The following is a 14,634-nucleotide window of genomic DNA, read 5'->3' as shown; positions in this document are numbered from 1 at the left end:
ATTTTGATTGCGCTACTTTTACTACCTATATTTTCTTTTATTTTCCAACATAGAATTTGATGCTGTATTATGGCATTATATCAATAATTGTTATTTTTAGCTATTTGTCATTGCTGTTCTTAATAATATTATGAATTATGCCATATATTAATTTTAACAGGTCATTCACTACTGAATAAACTGTTTAATAAATCAATTTTATTGATTTATATTTATTTTTGAATGCTGCTACTACAATTTTAATCTAAAACTTTGAGAGTTGAATCTTAATAATTATATGAACAAATATTCCAAATAGCTCTTACGAAAGATCCCAAAGCACTACTCTGTAAAATTGCAACATTAACTTTTTGGAAACATAGCTACAATGAATCAATGCGCTTCCATGCATATTAATTATGCAGTTACAAGCATACTTGTACAATATGCATATAGGCATATCTTATACACATGCATGTATGCAATTGATTAGGGTGGTTGCACAGCTATACTGATGAATAAATCCACAAGCTTAGAAAGTATACAGGATTATAACACAGTTGCACATAAAAAACTTGTATTATACCACTACCATTGTGCTATAATTCTGAACAAAAATGTATAGCCATTACTCTAAAATTAGGATACACTTTCGAAATACTTCACTGTGAAACAAATGAACTAGGCTGTTGAAACAGCCTACAGTGAAGTAGGCTGTTTCACAGCCTACTTCACTGTAGGCTGTGAAACAAATGAACTTCCGTGTCGATAAAGTAGTGATAGCTTTTAACAAGCTCTCACAAATTTTATCATGTAGTAAAGAAGCATGCAATACGTTGTACATGTATAAATTATTACACCCAAATGTCCAGAACTCCATAAAAAATCAGTTGAATGTATATCACAAGTGTGTATGCGAAGTATTTTCTGATACAGCAGTTATAGCATAGCATATGTTTAGCTGATGGAACTAGTACACAAATCTTAAAACTAACACTAAGTTGAAGATAAACTTAACTAACAGGTGAAAACTTACTAATAATATTAGAATTATTATTGTTTTTGTCCAATAGTATTATTTTCGACTAAACCACCTGAGTTTTCGACCAATAGCCTAAGTTTTCGACCAAAACTACACTTTTCGACGAAAGGCTTCAATTTCGACAAATGGCCTATCGGCAAATACGAATTTCGACTAATAGAATTTCGGCGAAATCACCATAAACCGTTCTGTTGCGTGCTTGTTTGCGTTACAGGAACTTGGGTTAAGAATGCTAGACCGGTATTGAAATACAGTGCACCCTCGAGATACGATGTTAATTCGTTCCAGGGTTGGCATCGTATGGTGAAAAATTCGTATATCGGGGTATAGAGACCATTGTAATTAAACAATGCAAACACCCCCTGGTAAAAGTCGTCAATTTTTTTTTACAAAAATGTGTACATATTGACAATTAGCAACAAAATAGTATGTTAACTTTAGTAATTATAGTTACCTACAGCAACTGTATTGTATTTAGTGTATTTTAATGGTTATGATCTGCAATAAAACGCAAAATTATAATGTGTGTACCAAATGCAGTACGTACGGTAAGAAGTTCTTGCCTTCAAAAGGTACGCATAACATAAACTTTGAATTCACTTCAAGTAAGTTTAGCTTGCTAAACCTACACTTAAAACTAAGTTTTAGTATGTATCAACTTTTTATCACGAAATTTTATCCTTCAGCAGTTCTTATCTTCACTTTCGCTATAAACTTTAGCCTATCTGTTTGAAAGCTTTTTCAACCTAAATCAATAAGACCGAGCGATGCAGTTATAGAAAGCGGCACCTCGCACACTTGACCATTTAATGGTTACCGAAAAGAAAAATAAAATTTCATTTTCTACACACGACGTACATACCTTTGGAGTAATGTGGCTTTAGCTGGTACATGTAGCGAGTAAAGCAGAGATGAGGCAAAAGCGTATCAATGCTAATTATGGTGCTGTACACTTGAAAATAAATTTAAAACGTAATGAATTGGAATTTTTTAGCAGGCTAAAAGAAGTTGTCTATTCCTGTCCAATTCTTCTACCTTTTCTACGAGAAAATTGCTAGCTAGCGCTTGTAAAAGGATCCAGAGAATGTGGTACAGTAGTTTGTCTTGTATGAAATGTGCACAAGAATCAATGTAACCATACATACAAAGTTTGTACGTATTTATACCCTATGGGGGGACAGGGCTTTAGCAAGTTTCAGAAAGTAATGTGGATGCGTCAACTATCCTGAGCAGCTAGTTATATGCGTTACATACATACGATGAATTGTATTCACGTAGAAGATAACAAGCCCATATGCAGAGACATGGTTAAACAAGAGTATAAAACAAAATCAAAAGGAAACAAATAAAATATGAAAAACATGCCACACAAGAGATAAATAATATATATTATTGTACTGGATTCGCTTCCAGGAAAGCACTTGTTAACGGACCACTTGATGAGTAGTATACATAGTTTGCTTTGCTGTATTGTTACTCATAAGCAGTCGTACTATAAAGTACAAGAAATAAACATTGAATAATACAATATTGCATGACTAATAGTACATAATTGCATAATAGTGGTTTAAAAATTACCATGCAAATATGATTTGACAAAGAATGCAGAAATAGTAATATGACAGTAATACTTGTTACAAACTCACACAAGATTTTGCTTCCTTAGAGCCAAGAAACACCTAGATAAACAGGTGCTACATTGCACACATATAATATAGATTCTGTAGCAGAAGCTAAAAAGAACAAAAGCAAACTTTAAAATACAGATACTAATTTAAAATACTACATGCATGATAAAATGCATTCTTCACAAAACAATTAAAACACAAGAATAAAACAAGCATTATTTTATGTACTTACATAAATTGTATAGAAATATCAGTCCAGATGATAGGCTACTGCTGTAGTAAGCAATTGCTACATTTTAAAATGAATAATATGTATAGATAAAATAGTTTAAAGTGTGTAAGCAGTAATTATGGATGCTTACACAAAGGTGTCTGACTGAGCACTGACTCAGTGACCTAATTTAACTGAGCAAGGCAGCCAAGAATGTTTTGTGGTAAAAAATGCTTCCTACCTAATGACAAAAACATATGTCATGATTCATTTCAATGTTTGACCAACAAGCGCTGTAAACTATCCCAACACACCGGGGAGACAGGGGTTGGTCAAACATGGAAAGGAAAAAAAAACAATATAAAGTATGGATAATACTAGCCTACTGATAATACATAATAGCCGCTAAATGTAATATTACAAACAATTGTCACATGTACCACGGTAAAGATTGAGAGTAGGTCAATCAGTTCACCTATAACAAGTTTTAACAGTAACTACAAACTACAAGAATTTATGTGACTATAATGCAGATAGATATGATGAGCAGATGATCTCAGATGCCACCTACTTTTCCTCTACTGGTATAATGATAGCTAACTTATGCACACTACGGGTTATAACTGTGTCAGGGCTACCGCTATATGTTTTAGTCATTTTACCTGACCTAAAGTTCTTGTAACGTATTGAAACACGCCTTACAGTATCATTACTGTCTGGATGTGTTTGACATACTTCTGCAAGATGGTATTGGGAACGCAGCGCATTTGAGTCCTTAACCATCACTATGTCACCTATCATGAGATTGCGGGTTTTCTTATACCACTTAGACTGATAAGCCATAGTGGGAGCATACAGCTCTACCCAACGCTTCCAAAACTTATTGCAAGTGCTGTTTACTATTTCTGCACGTGTTTTGATAGAGTCCACCGTCATGGCAGCATCACCTACACTGTTTGAGTGTGCTCTACCTAATAGCAGGGAGTTTGGTGTAAGTAGGTTGATTGTGGAATCCTCACTTGGAATCCTCCCAAGTGGTCTCTCATTCATGATATTAGCTGCTTCCGTACAAAGAGTTAGAAATTCAGCAGGGGACAACCTTTGACCACCTGTACTGAAAGCAAAACATCTCTTTGCTGACCTGATTAAGCTTTCCGCTGCGCCTTGGTACCATGGACTGCCAGCAGCACCAAACACCCATTGTAGTCCATGGTCAGCACTTGCCTTGTAGATCATTTTTTGATCCAAACTGTTCCATAGCATTCTGAGCTCTTTCTCAGCATGTGTAAGTTGTGATCCAGGATCGGAGTAGATGACCGATGGCCACCCACGTATATTTGTGAACCTTCTCAATGCTAAAATAAAGGAACTTGTATTATAGCCGAACACAGCTTCTATGTGCACCGCTCTTGAAGCGAGATCAGTAAAGATGACACCCCATGCCTTTCCGGTGGTACGTTTCTGTACTTCGCCCCTTACAGGAAATGGGCCGAACAAATCGAGGACTATTTGGCTGAACGGTAGTGCCGGTGTCAATCTTCCTTTGGGGAGCTTACCCATTTCTTGGGTTAATAATTGAGGGTCTCGGATCTTGCATAGCCTACAATTGGTCTTTACTGACTTGGCTAACTTTGTGCCTTGTGGGGTCCAGTAAGCATGACGGAAGCGTGCCAATGTCGCATCACGTCCTCTATGACCACCTTCAGTGTGAGCTTCATCCATGAGCAGTCTTGTGTAAGGGTGGTTGGTTGGTAGCAACTTGAGAGGTGGATCATCTGAGCCCTGTTGCAGAGGGTTGTTATCTCCCATCCGCTCACCTATCACCCAGATTCCATCCTTATTTATAACTGGTTTCAACCTTGCATACCTACCACGTACAGCCTGTTCAAGATCAGCCTTCATTGTAGCTTGTACATCCTTGATAATGAGTTTTTTGCTCTCTTCAAGGTGTTTGACTGTAATATTGCAGATTCTGCCAGCTTTGAAAGATCTGCCATCTTTGATAGCTAGGAGTCGAGCGAAGACCCAAACAAGTCTCTTGTTGGTCTTGCACCTGCTGTAATCTATACTCAGTTGATGGTTCTGAGTAGCTTTAGTCTGGTGGGTGTGAACAACCTTCTTTTCACCAGGTAGTGGCTCCTGTGGTTGACCAACTTCATGAATTGTCCTAGTACCCCATTCTACTTCATCTTTGTATAAAAAGTCTGGGCCTCTCCACCATGAAGTAACTGGCCCTAGCTCTTGAGGTCGACGACCTCTAGTTACCCAGTCTGCAGGGTTGTCTTCACCTTTGATCCATCTCCACTCACTCATGTCTTTACTTGCTGCTTGGATCTCTCCAATTCGAACACCTTCGTAAAGCTTGAAACGAGTAGATTTCTTTTTTAGCATACAGAGAACAGTCTCCGAGTCAGTGAGATGCACCACTTTGTCAAACTTGATTCTCATTTCTTTCCCAATGATCTCTCTTCCTCTCTTTGCCAGTACTGCTCCATTGAGCTCCAACTGGGGAGTTGACAGTTTTCTGATGGGTGCTATACGAGATTTGGCAAGAACAAATCGACAAAAATAAGACTCATCTCTCAGCCTCCAACGTATATATGCCACAAAGCCATATGCTTTGTCACTTGCATCACTAAAGATTACAAGTGTTGGGGAACCTTGAGCTCCCTCTGGGGTGAGGCAACGACCATACTCCAATGTGTTGAGTTCGCACATATGAGTAAAGAATGCTCTCCATTTACTCCTGAGTTGATCAGGGAGGGGCTCATCCCAACCTATGCCTAAGTCCCAGGTGTCTCTAAGATACATTTTGCCGGTTACTATGAAAGGACTTAGTATGCCTAGTGGGTCGTACAACCGCATCACCTGTTCAAGTACAAGACGCTTAGTAAGGATATGAGGAATAGCCTGAGAGACTTCATTTATATCCAAGTCAGGTGCTGTGTGCTGGCCTCTGACCTTCTTTGAAAAGTTTAATTTTGGCTTGAAACTTATGGTGTCTGAGCACCCATTCCACAGCACACCTAATACTTGCATGCTTTTGTCCTCCCCTTTACCATTGAAAGTCCAGCCTTTAATCTGAAATCCTCCTTTTTTTAACACTGTAGTTGCATCATCAGCTAACTGATGAGCCTCAGAGTCATCACTAACTGACTCAACAATGTCATCCACATACATGGACTCATTGAGCAGAGTAGCTACCCTGGGAAACTTCTCTTTCATCATTTCAGCAGTCTTGAGGATTGCCTCAGTACTAATTGCTGGTGCTGGGCGGTCACCCATGTTGACCCTCGTTATTGCATACGTGTCTGGTTTTTTAGTAGCATCCATATTGCGCCACAAGAATCGATGGCAATGTTGTTCAGTGATACCAATGTGTATAGAGTTGAACATTTTCCTTACGTCACCAATGAGGACTGATTTGCCCTCACGCCATCTTATCAATATGCCCAGAAGAGAAGAAATGTAATTGTCTGGGCCCTTTGCGAGGGCCTCATTGAGTGACTGTCCTTCAAAAGTCTGACTAGAATTGAAGACAATTCTGACTGGTGTAGACATGGACTTAGGGTTTTCTACAGCCAAGTGGCTGATGTAAAAGACTGGTCCATTCCACTCCTCGAGCTCTTTGTCAGATAACTTTCTGGCGACACATCTGTCTAACATGTCCTGTATCTGTTCACAGTAGATCTGCTTCCACTGCTCACCCCGCTTGAGCAGGGATTTTTCTGTACTTCTGAGAGTTGCAAATACAGCACTGTAATTATCTGGCAGAAGTTTTGGATCTATAAGCCACGGGTATTTAGTTACCCATGCTTCAAGCTTTGGGTCATAGCTGAGATTACTACGAATTATTTCTACCTCTTGTTGTTCTCTAAATGAGTAGGTGTGCCCCCTTATTGGGCATTTCCCACATTTGCAAGAACCACATCGAGGTTGGATTTCAGTTACCATCTCCTCACAGTGTATGAACTTCTCTACAGTGTTCATTTCTGCCCGTGTCAGACAAGTCTGTGCTGACTGCTGAATTGGCAAATCTCCTTCCACACAGGAAGAGCCAATAAGATTACTAACCACTGGCAGCTGTTGCAACAGTGGATGTGATCCTTGGAGGCAGTTTCCAAAAGTGCCCTCCATAAGGCTCAGATGTGACCCTGCTTTGTCTATTTCAACTTTTGGATGGTGACCAAAGTAGTCGTTCCCTAACAGGATATCCACAATACCACCCTCCCGAACTAAAGCAGACAGATCCTTCCGATGAGGAAAGAGGGACTTGAGGGTTTCAAAGTTCAAGCTAGAGACAGGGCTAGTAATTTCATCCATGCAATAAGCAACTATCGAAACTGCTTCTCCTTTACTGTTTAGCAAGTTGAGCCTGTAGCAATTTGTGTGATGTTCTGTTACAACATTACCTACACGTGTGATCTCTAAATGGGTGGTGCCCACCTTTTTACCTTTCAACCTTTTGACAGCATCTTTGGAAACATAAGTGGCGTTTGAACCGCCATCAAAGAAAATCATGGCTTGCTGTGACGATCCAGCAACATGCACTTCCTGTATTGGAAATATAGAATATGAAGAGCCTTGTCTAGCATGGCTTGTCGACCTTTCATCCTTAAGCGGTTGAACTGGTTGACTGCTAGACTTTCCTTCAGGTTTAGGGTTTTGTGCTGCTCCTCTACATAATAGAGAGTGGTGGTCAGTTCTCCCACACCGGTCACAGGGAGTCTGGTCAGGACAGTCCTGACGCCTATGGCCTTTCCCACACTTGAAGCATGATTTGTGCTTAGACAACAAAGCTATCATATCTTTTCTCAACATCTTCTTGAACTTGTTGCACTCCATGGTGGTGTGCTTTGTTTGTGCATGAGTGTGGATCAGACAAGGAGAATAGTTGCTATTAGGAGCCTTTTCTGCACTAGCAGCATGAGTCTTTGTAGCAACCCTTCGTTCCGTCTTCTCTTGCCATTGTCGATTAGAGTTTAGTTCAGAGACTTCTCTAACGCACATGTCCCTTTCTTCCTCCAAGAACTGCATAAAACTAGTGAAAGGGTGGATTTTCTGTTGCACAGTCATAGACCGGTAAATGCGTAACCAGTCACGCCTGATAACTGAAGGCAGCTTCCCTTTAAGTGTGTCAATTTGGGCTCCAGTAACAGCAGACAGCTGTTGTACCTCTCCCAAATGACTATAGCACAGTTCCACAGTGTTTACAAACTCAATTAAGCCTCTGGTATCTCCATCAGAGAGAGGCTTTAGTTTGTCAAGATCAGCAAATGCGAACTTAACTGCTGCACTTGCATCTGAATACAGGTCCTCCAACCTTTTCCACATGCGCTCATGCGCCATTGGCTGATTTGCTAAAATAGCCTTAACGTGTGTGAGAGCCTCGCCTTTCAGGCATTGCTTCAAGTTCCAGGCCCGCTCTTCCTCAGATATACACTCTGAGTGAGCATATGAGAGCCATACAGCCCGGAATTCGGGCCAGGTTCTCCGGTCTCCATTGAATGTAGGAAGGGCGGCCCTTTTGAATCTAGAGTCTCTATTACTACCTACAGGTGTATTTCCATTATTGTTACTATAGCCCCTATGCGTAGGAAGGGTAGATGTGCTGATATATTGACCAGGAAGTCTGGTGCCTTGATTATATGCAGCTGTTACACTAAGGCTTAATGTACGCTCTGTACTACTAGGTGAAATGTTACCTGTTCCTATTAGTGGAGTGCTGCTAAGAAATGAACTCTGTGGTCTAACAATGCTAGGAGTCATGATACTCATTGACCTATTGACATCATTTGATGCTTGACTAAGCTCTGCATTACTCATCTGTTGTGGCAGCGTTGTCACCTGCTGTGACATTGTGGACCCTAATGACCTTTCAGGTATAACTTGCAACTGAGTGCTTACCATCTGCCTACCTACAGACCTCATAGTCTGCAGTGGTGCTGGACCACTGTCTACACCTAGTGTCATAGAGCTCTCACTTGAGGCTACTTGTACATTGACATGATTTGAACTACTCGAGTTATTAGGCATAGAGCTGGTTGTGGCTGATAGGTTTGGGTGACTAGAAGTGAGTGATGAGCTAGCAGCAGAAAGAGGTAGAGCAGGTGTGAATGAAGTTAAGCCAGTAGCGATAATAGAGGATTGAGTGCTGATATTGTCATTAGTGGCAAGTGAATCACTTTCTGTGGTGCTAGAATTTTCATGAATACTCTCAGCAGACACTGTCTGATGCAACTTAGGTACATGTGACCCCTGTTTGACTAGCATAACCTTATGCTGAAGAGAGGTAATGTATGTATCTACACTAGCATAAAAACTACTATAGTCTTTTACATCTAGTTTAAGCATAGTATTCACTTTAGATTTAACATCACGAATGATAGATTCAACTTCCTTAAAAACAACATCGCTTCCACTACAAAGTTGCTCCATCAAAAACTCCTTTTGGTCAAGCAAAACCTCAATATCTTTCTGTAAAACATTAGCTTCACAACACTTCATATCACGCTCATAATGTATAACTGCACTAATAGTGTCATCATAATGCTTTTGCACGTGTTCAAAATACTGCGGCAAGTCAAGCTCATTAACAACTTTATATGAAACAAAACTGCTATCTAAATCTTTAGTTAATAGGTCACAATACAGTTCATGTAGACTCGTGAACTTGGAAAGTTCATCGTCCAAGAGATCTACCAGGCTGTCTATATCTTGCATAGGCTTCTTGCGAGATATAGCATTAGAAATCTTAGTACTTATGGATGTCACCTTTGATTTAGAGCGGCTTCGCTGATCTCTCAGTTGAACGAGCTCTGTTTCCATGATGATGGCTTGGCTTGCAGTCTCAAAATCTTGTTACTGTACTGGATTCGCTCCCAGGAAAGCACTTGTTAACGGACCACTTGATGAGTAGTATACATAGTTTGCTTTGCTGTATTGTTACTCATAAGCAGTCGTACTATAAAGTACAAGAAATAAACATTGAATAATACAATATTGCATGACTAATAGTACATAATTGCATAATAGTGGTTTAAAAATTACCATGCAAATATGATTTGACAAAGAATGCAGAAATAGTAATATGACAGTAATACTTGTTACAAACTCACACAAGATTTTGCTTCCTTAGAGCCAAGAAACACCTAGATAAACAGGTGCTACATTGCACACATATAATATAGATTCTGTAGCAGAAGCTAAAAAGAACAAAAGCAAACTTTAAAATACAGATACTAATTTAAAATACTACATGCATGATAAAATGCATTCTTCACAAAACAATTAAAACACAAGAATAAAACAAGCATTATTTTATGTACTTACATAAATTGTATAGAAATATCAGTCCAGATGATAGGCTACTGCTGTAGTAAGCAATTGCTACATTTTAAAATGAATAATATGTATAGATAAAATAGTTTAAAGTGTGTAAGCAGTAATTATGGATGCTTACACAAAGGTGTCTGACTGAGCACTGACTCAGTGACCTAATTTAACTGAGCAAGGCAGCCAAGAATGTTTTGTGGTAAAAAATGCTTCCTACCTAATGACAAAAACATATGTCATGATTCATTTCAATGTTTGACCAACAAGCGCTGTAAACTATCCCAACACAATTATACATGCATTGTTTTAATGTACCAGTCCACATCAGTGAATTAAACACATAAAACATTTCTGCGAATGCGGGGTTTCCTGTATCTTCTACATCCTCGCCTTTACTAAATGGTTGCTCCTTTTGTATGCTGATCGCGTGCATGACCTAGCTCATTCAAATCTTCAGTCGGAAGTTCTTTCTTGTGCTTGCTTTAATGGAGTTCCTATTTTAATAATAATTGCAAATGCTGATTGGTTGCGATCATATTCCTTGACAATGTTGATAATACGGGTCCCTTCTTCTTATTTACGACATCCAACTTTGTTGACATAGAAATCAATTTTCCTTCGTTTTGTAACGTTTGTATCGGTCTCATATTCCATAGATAACGAATTAAATGTAGATACTTGTAGTTATATACGTATGCTGACTTAAAAGTTTATAGTAAAAGGTATAATAACGCTACAAATGAATATTTGCTCTCGCTTGTGCATTTTACGCGAAATTTTCCACGCGGATATGAGAGAAGTCGATCATCGTGTCTCTTCTAAACGTTCTAAGAATGTTTTCGGCAAACCATATTTCGGTGTCTTTTTTATTTCGACATGTGTTATGAGCACACCGACGGCCAAATTTTAACTCGGGCGAAACTTTTCTCAAATTCGTATGGTGAAATAAAATTCGTATAGCGAGGTGAAGATATCACAATGTTTGACTTCGTAAGGTGAGAAAATCGTATATCTGGGTAATCGTATCTCGAGGGTGCACTGTATCTCGCTTCAAGTATGTACACGAACCTAAGTAGCTCGACGTCGGCGAGATTTCAACCCCAGTATAAACGGAAAAGTATACATGTACATTAGTAGAGCAGGAGGACATCAAAAAGTTGTCAAAAAAGTGATTTATTCCTTTTGAAAGTGGGCTATGTGATAAGAGTGGCATCTAGATCAGAATTTCGAGCTGATTTCAAATATCTAGTTTCTACACCTCTCAGATTGTTCATTTTTGAGCAATATAAGTAATATACTAAAAATTCCCCTGTCATACAACCTACGACCAAAGTGATATTGGAAAAAAGAAAGGGTACTGCTGGTTGAGAAATGCAATATTAGCAGCCAAATGCATTGCAGTGCAATAAGAGAACTGCAATGGCAGCTGTAATGCACCGGGTGTTATTATGTACAACAAACAGCAATAATGAAAGGAAAATATTATATGTTGTTGTATGGAGATACTGCAAAAACAATATACCAACAGGGAATGCAGCCAAACCACAGGATAAGCATATAATACCTACAAGCAGCAAGACACCTAAAAGAAATCAAATCATTCGATAATTGGAAACGTCAAAAGAAAATTATGAACTTCAGAATTGGAAGAAATGAATCATAGAAACTGTGTCAACACCAGATAGAAAACATGCCAAAGGGATGTCGAAGCAATTAAACTTACCAACCACCATCGTCATAAAGCCACCAGAGAAACATTACAGACGAGTCAAATGAGTCACATACAGATCTGCCACTCCTGCCACACATGACCTAGACACCAGGAGTAAGCACGAGCTCCACCCTACATGTCAACATCATGTGCACCAGCTGAAGACTTATGCAAACAAGAGATCTTCACACGCCTGACAAAAAGCATGAAACCTTAACGCTCAACCTACACCCACAGGCTCACCATCCCACATGCCAGACATCTATAAAAGAGAACAGCTCCCAATGACTCAATATCTCTATCACCATCTCTATCTCCGGCTCTCGCTTGAGCTCTCGCTCTCTCTTCCCGAGGGCCTCCTTGGACGCTTTCCCATCTGCCTGCTGAGGAGCCTCTCTCTCTTCTCTACCGATGGAGCCTCCTTCTCCTTCATCAGCTGAGCCTCTTCTACACCACTATCTCAGCTACCTATCTCTCTTCATATAAGGACTGCCATGACTCTCATCTGACTATCGAAACTCGCAGCCGCTTGGCCCGAACCAAGTAAACACAGACGACCGTTCGAGTAAGGATGTAACTTTCATTAGCTATTCTAATTGTTTTGTCATTAAATATTATTGTTTTAGAATTTCGTTAGTTGTGTATTTTAATTGTTTGACTTATAGAATAAAGAAGTAACTTTTACTAATAAATATCAGCATTGCTTACAATAGCTTAACACTTTCACTATACCTGAACCAGTAATAATCAAATTAGCTCCCACAAGCTAAGTAAAAGTGCACAAACTAAACATAGTCAAAATAGAATAATATGACAAGCAAATTCAACACTGATGTTGTGTGTGAATTCGGATTAGTTATGCATAGCATAATTTCTTTACAACCACACATAACAATGTTTATATCTCTCCCACGCAATAGGAGAAGTACAATATTAGAAGTAAAATGGCAAGCTGTTGTGTAATATACACAGTTTGAAAGTTGGTTGTGTTGAATGTAGAATGGTTTTGACAGCGATCTGTAACAGAAAGCAAACATTAGCATTCACGTGTGTCTGGAAGTTTTTTGCAAATTGGAGCAAAATGAAGAAATAGGTCATGATCACAGAAACGATGGTTAAGTCGGGTGCGTGAGATTCAGAGTTATCTACACTAGCAGAAGGAGAAAATTCTGTTATTTTGAGAAAAAATATGATTCCAGCTTAATTACAAGAGATTTTATGGTCAATAAACTGAATGCATGTTTACAATTAGTACGAAAACATAGTTCTGAGAAAACTGGTGTTAAAGTTTGAGATATGAAAACAATGAAATGTAAACAATTTTGGTTACATTTCAAAACGTCATAGCAACCAATATCAAGAAGTTGTGATATTCCCACGAGCAAACGAGCGGAGCGAAGTGTGGGAGTTTTCCCACGAGCAAACGAGCGGAGCGAAGTGTGGGAGTTTTTATGATAATTGCATGTGCACACAACTTACGAAAATTATTCATCAACAATGAGACGAACCCTTGGCTAGAAATTTTATCAACAAATTTAAGCATCGTTTTGTAAAGCCGTTAAAGTATAATAACGATACAAAACACATTTAAACCTATTTGAATATGTTACCAAGTCTTTGTAAACCGTCGGTATTATCTTTAAACATCTCCATCTGATCGGATTATACCCAAATAGACAGATTAATTTGGACGAAAATTGCTACAAAACGCTTGAAAAGCTCGGTTTAATAAAAGTTAAGACCGAAAATTGAAACGCCAATAAAGCCGTGCCACAGATAGTAGCACTATTTAGCAGTGCGCATTTCACGAGAAAACTGTGCTCATTTCATCAGTCTATGGCATTTTTTACTTGTAATCGAATTTATTCGAAGGTTTCTGTAATAAACGTAGACCGTTTGAGGCATAGGCCGAATTACAGGTACGAAATTGTGGTACACAGTTTATCAGCCTATGTTTTTGTCCAATCACCGAAGGTTTCCTTATTTAAAACGTTAGCCAAAAATATTTACAACTTAAGTGCAAGCTAGGGCCGAACTACAACGCCCCTTCATGACGAGAACATTTTTTATTTTGCTACAGTTTTAGACGCGTGAATGCTCCTACTCGCTTTCTGTTAAAGATCGCTTATCAAAACCATTCTACATTCAGCGCAACCAACTTTCAAACTGTGTATAGTAGACAGTAGCTTGCCATTCTACTTCTAATTTTGCATTTCAGAGTTATAATAAACATGTTTCTTTATAGTTGTTGAATTACATACATTACAGTAAATTAGGCCTACAGCTTTATAACACTTTTATAACAGCTTTTATTTTGCTGCAGTTTGCGGAAATCTTCCAGACGCGTGAACGCTGATAGGTTTTCTATTATTGCTGTATTACTATATTAACAATATTGGTTATTTTAATAATATCAGTGCATTTTACTTATCATATTGGCCAACATTGCATTTCTCCTATTGCAAGAGAGAGATATAAACGTGTAATATTTTCCTTTCATTGTTGTTGTTTGTCATGACCAAACACTTTTTAAATAAATTTTCTAAAAATCTATATAAATACCACAACTTCTCGGTATTGCTACCTATGATGTTTTGAAATGTAAACAAAATTGTGCATTGGTTTTCTATTATTACTATATTAATAACATTGACTATTCTAAGAATATCAGTGCATTTTACTTCTAATATTGGCCAATATTGCATTTCTCCTATTGCAGGGGGAAAAT

General features: G+C 38.5%; 1 protein-coding gene and 2 long non-coding RNA genes across 3 annotated transcripts; all 3 read right to left on the bottom strand.

Moving 5' to 3' along the window:
• Nucleotides 1-2,412: 2,412 nt before the first annotated feature.
• On the bottom strand, nt 2,413-3,192 carry LOC137408769 (uncharacterized). Its single transcript, XR_010980130.1, has 3 exons — nt 2,882-3,192; nt 2,668-2,754; nt 2,413-2,513 (listed from the first exon to the last, which is right to left on the bottom strand). It is a non-coding gene; the product is annotated as an uncharacterized lncRNA (long non-coding RNA).
• Nucleotides 3,193-3,427: 235 nt separating this feature from the next.
• Nucleotides 3,428-9,133, bottom strand: LOC137408663 (uncharacterized). The gene has a single exon (XM_068095244.1). The coding sequence runs from the start codon at nt 9,131-9,133 to the stop codon at nt 3,428-3,430; it is 5,706 nt and encodes a 1,901-aa protein (XP_067951345.1).
• A 197-nt stretch (nt 9,134-9,330) lies between these two features.
• On the bottom strand, nt 9,331-10,464 carry LOC137408696 (uncharacterized). The gene is made up of 3 exons (XR_010980115.1): nt 10,193-10,464; nt 9,979-10,065; nt 9,331-9,824 (listed from the first exon to the last, which is right to left on the bottom strand). It is a non-coding gene; the product is annotated as an uncharacterized lncRNA (long non-coding RNA).
• Between the last annotated feature and the right edge of the window lie 4,170 nt (nt 10,465-14,634).

Source organism: Watersipora subatra, chromosome 11 (genome assembly GCF_963576615.1).
Source record: "Watersipora subatra chromosome 11, tzWatSuba1.1, whole genome shotgun sequence".
Lineage (NCBI taxonomy): Eukaryota > Metazoa > Bryozoa > Gymnolaemata > Cheilostomatida > Watersiporidae > Watersipora > Watersipora subatra.
This window is presented reverse-complemented; position numbering and strand designations above follow the sequence as displayed.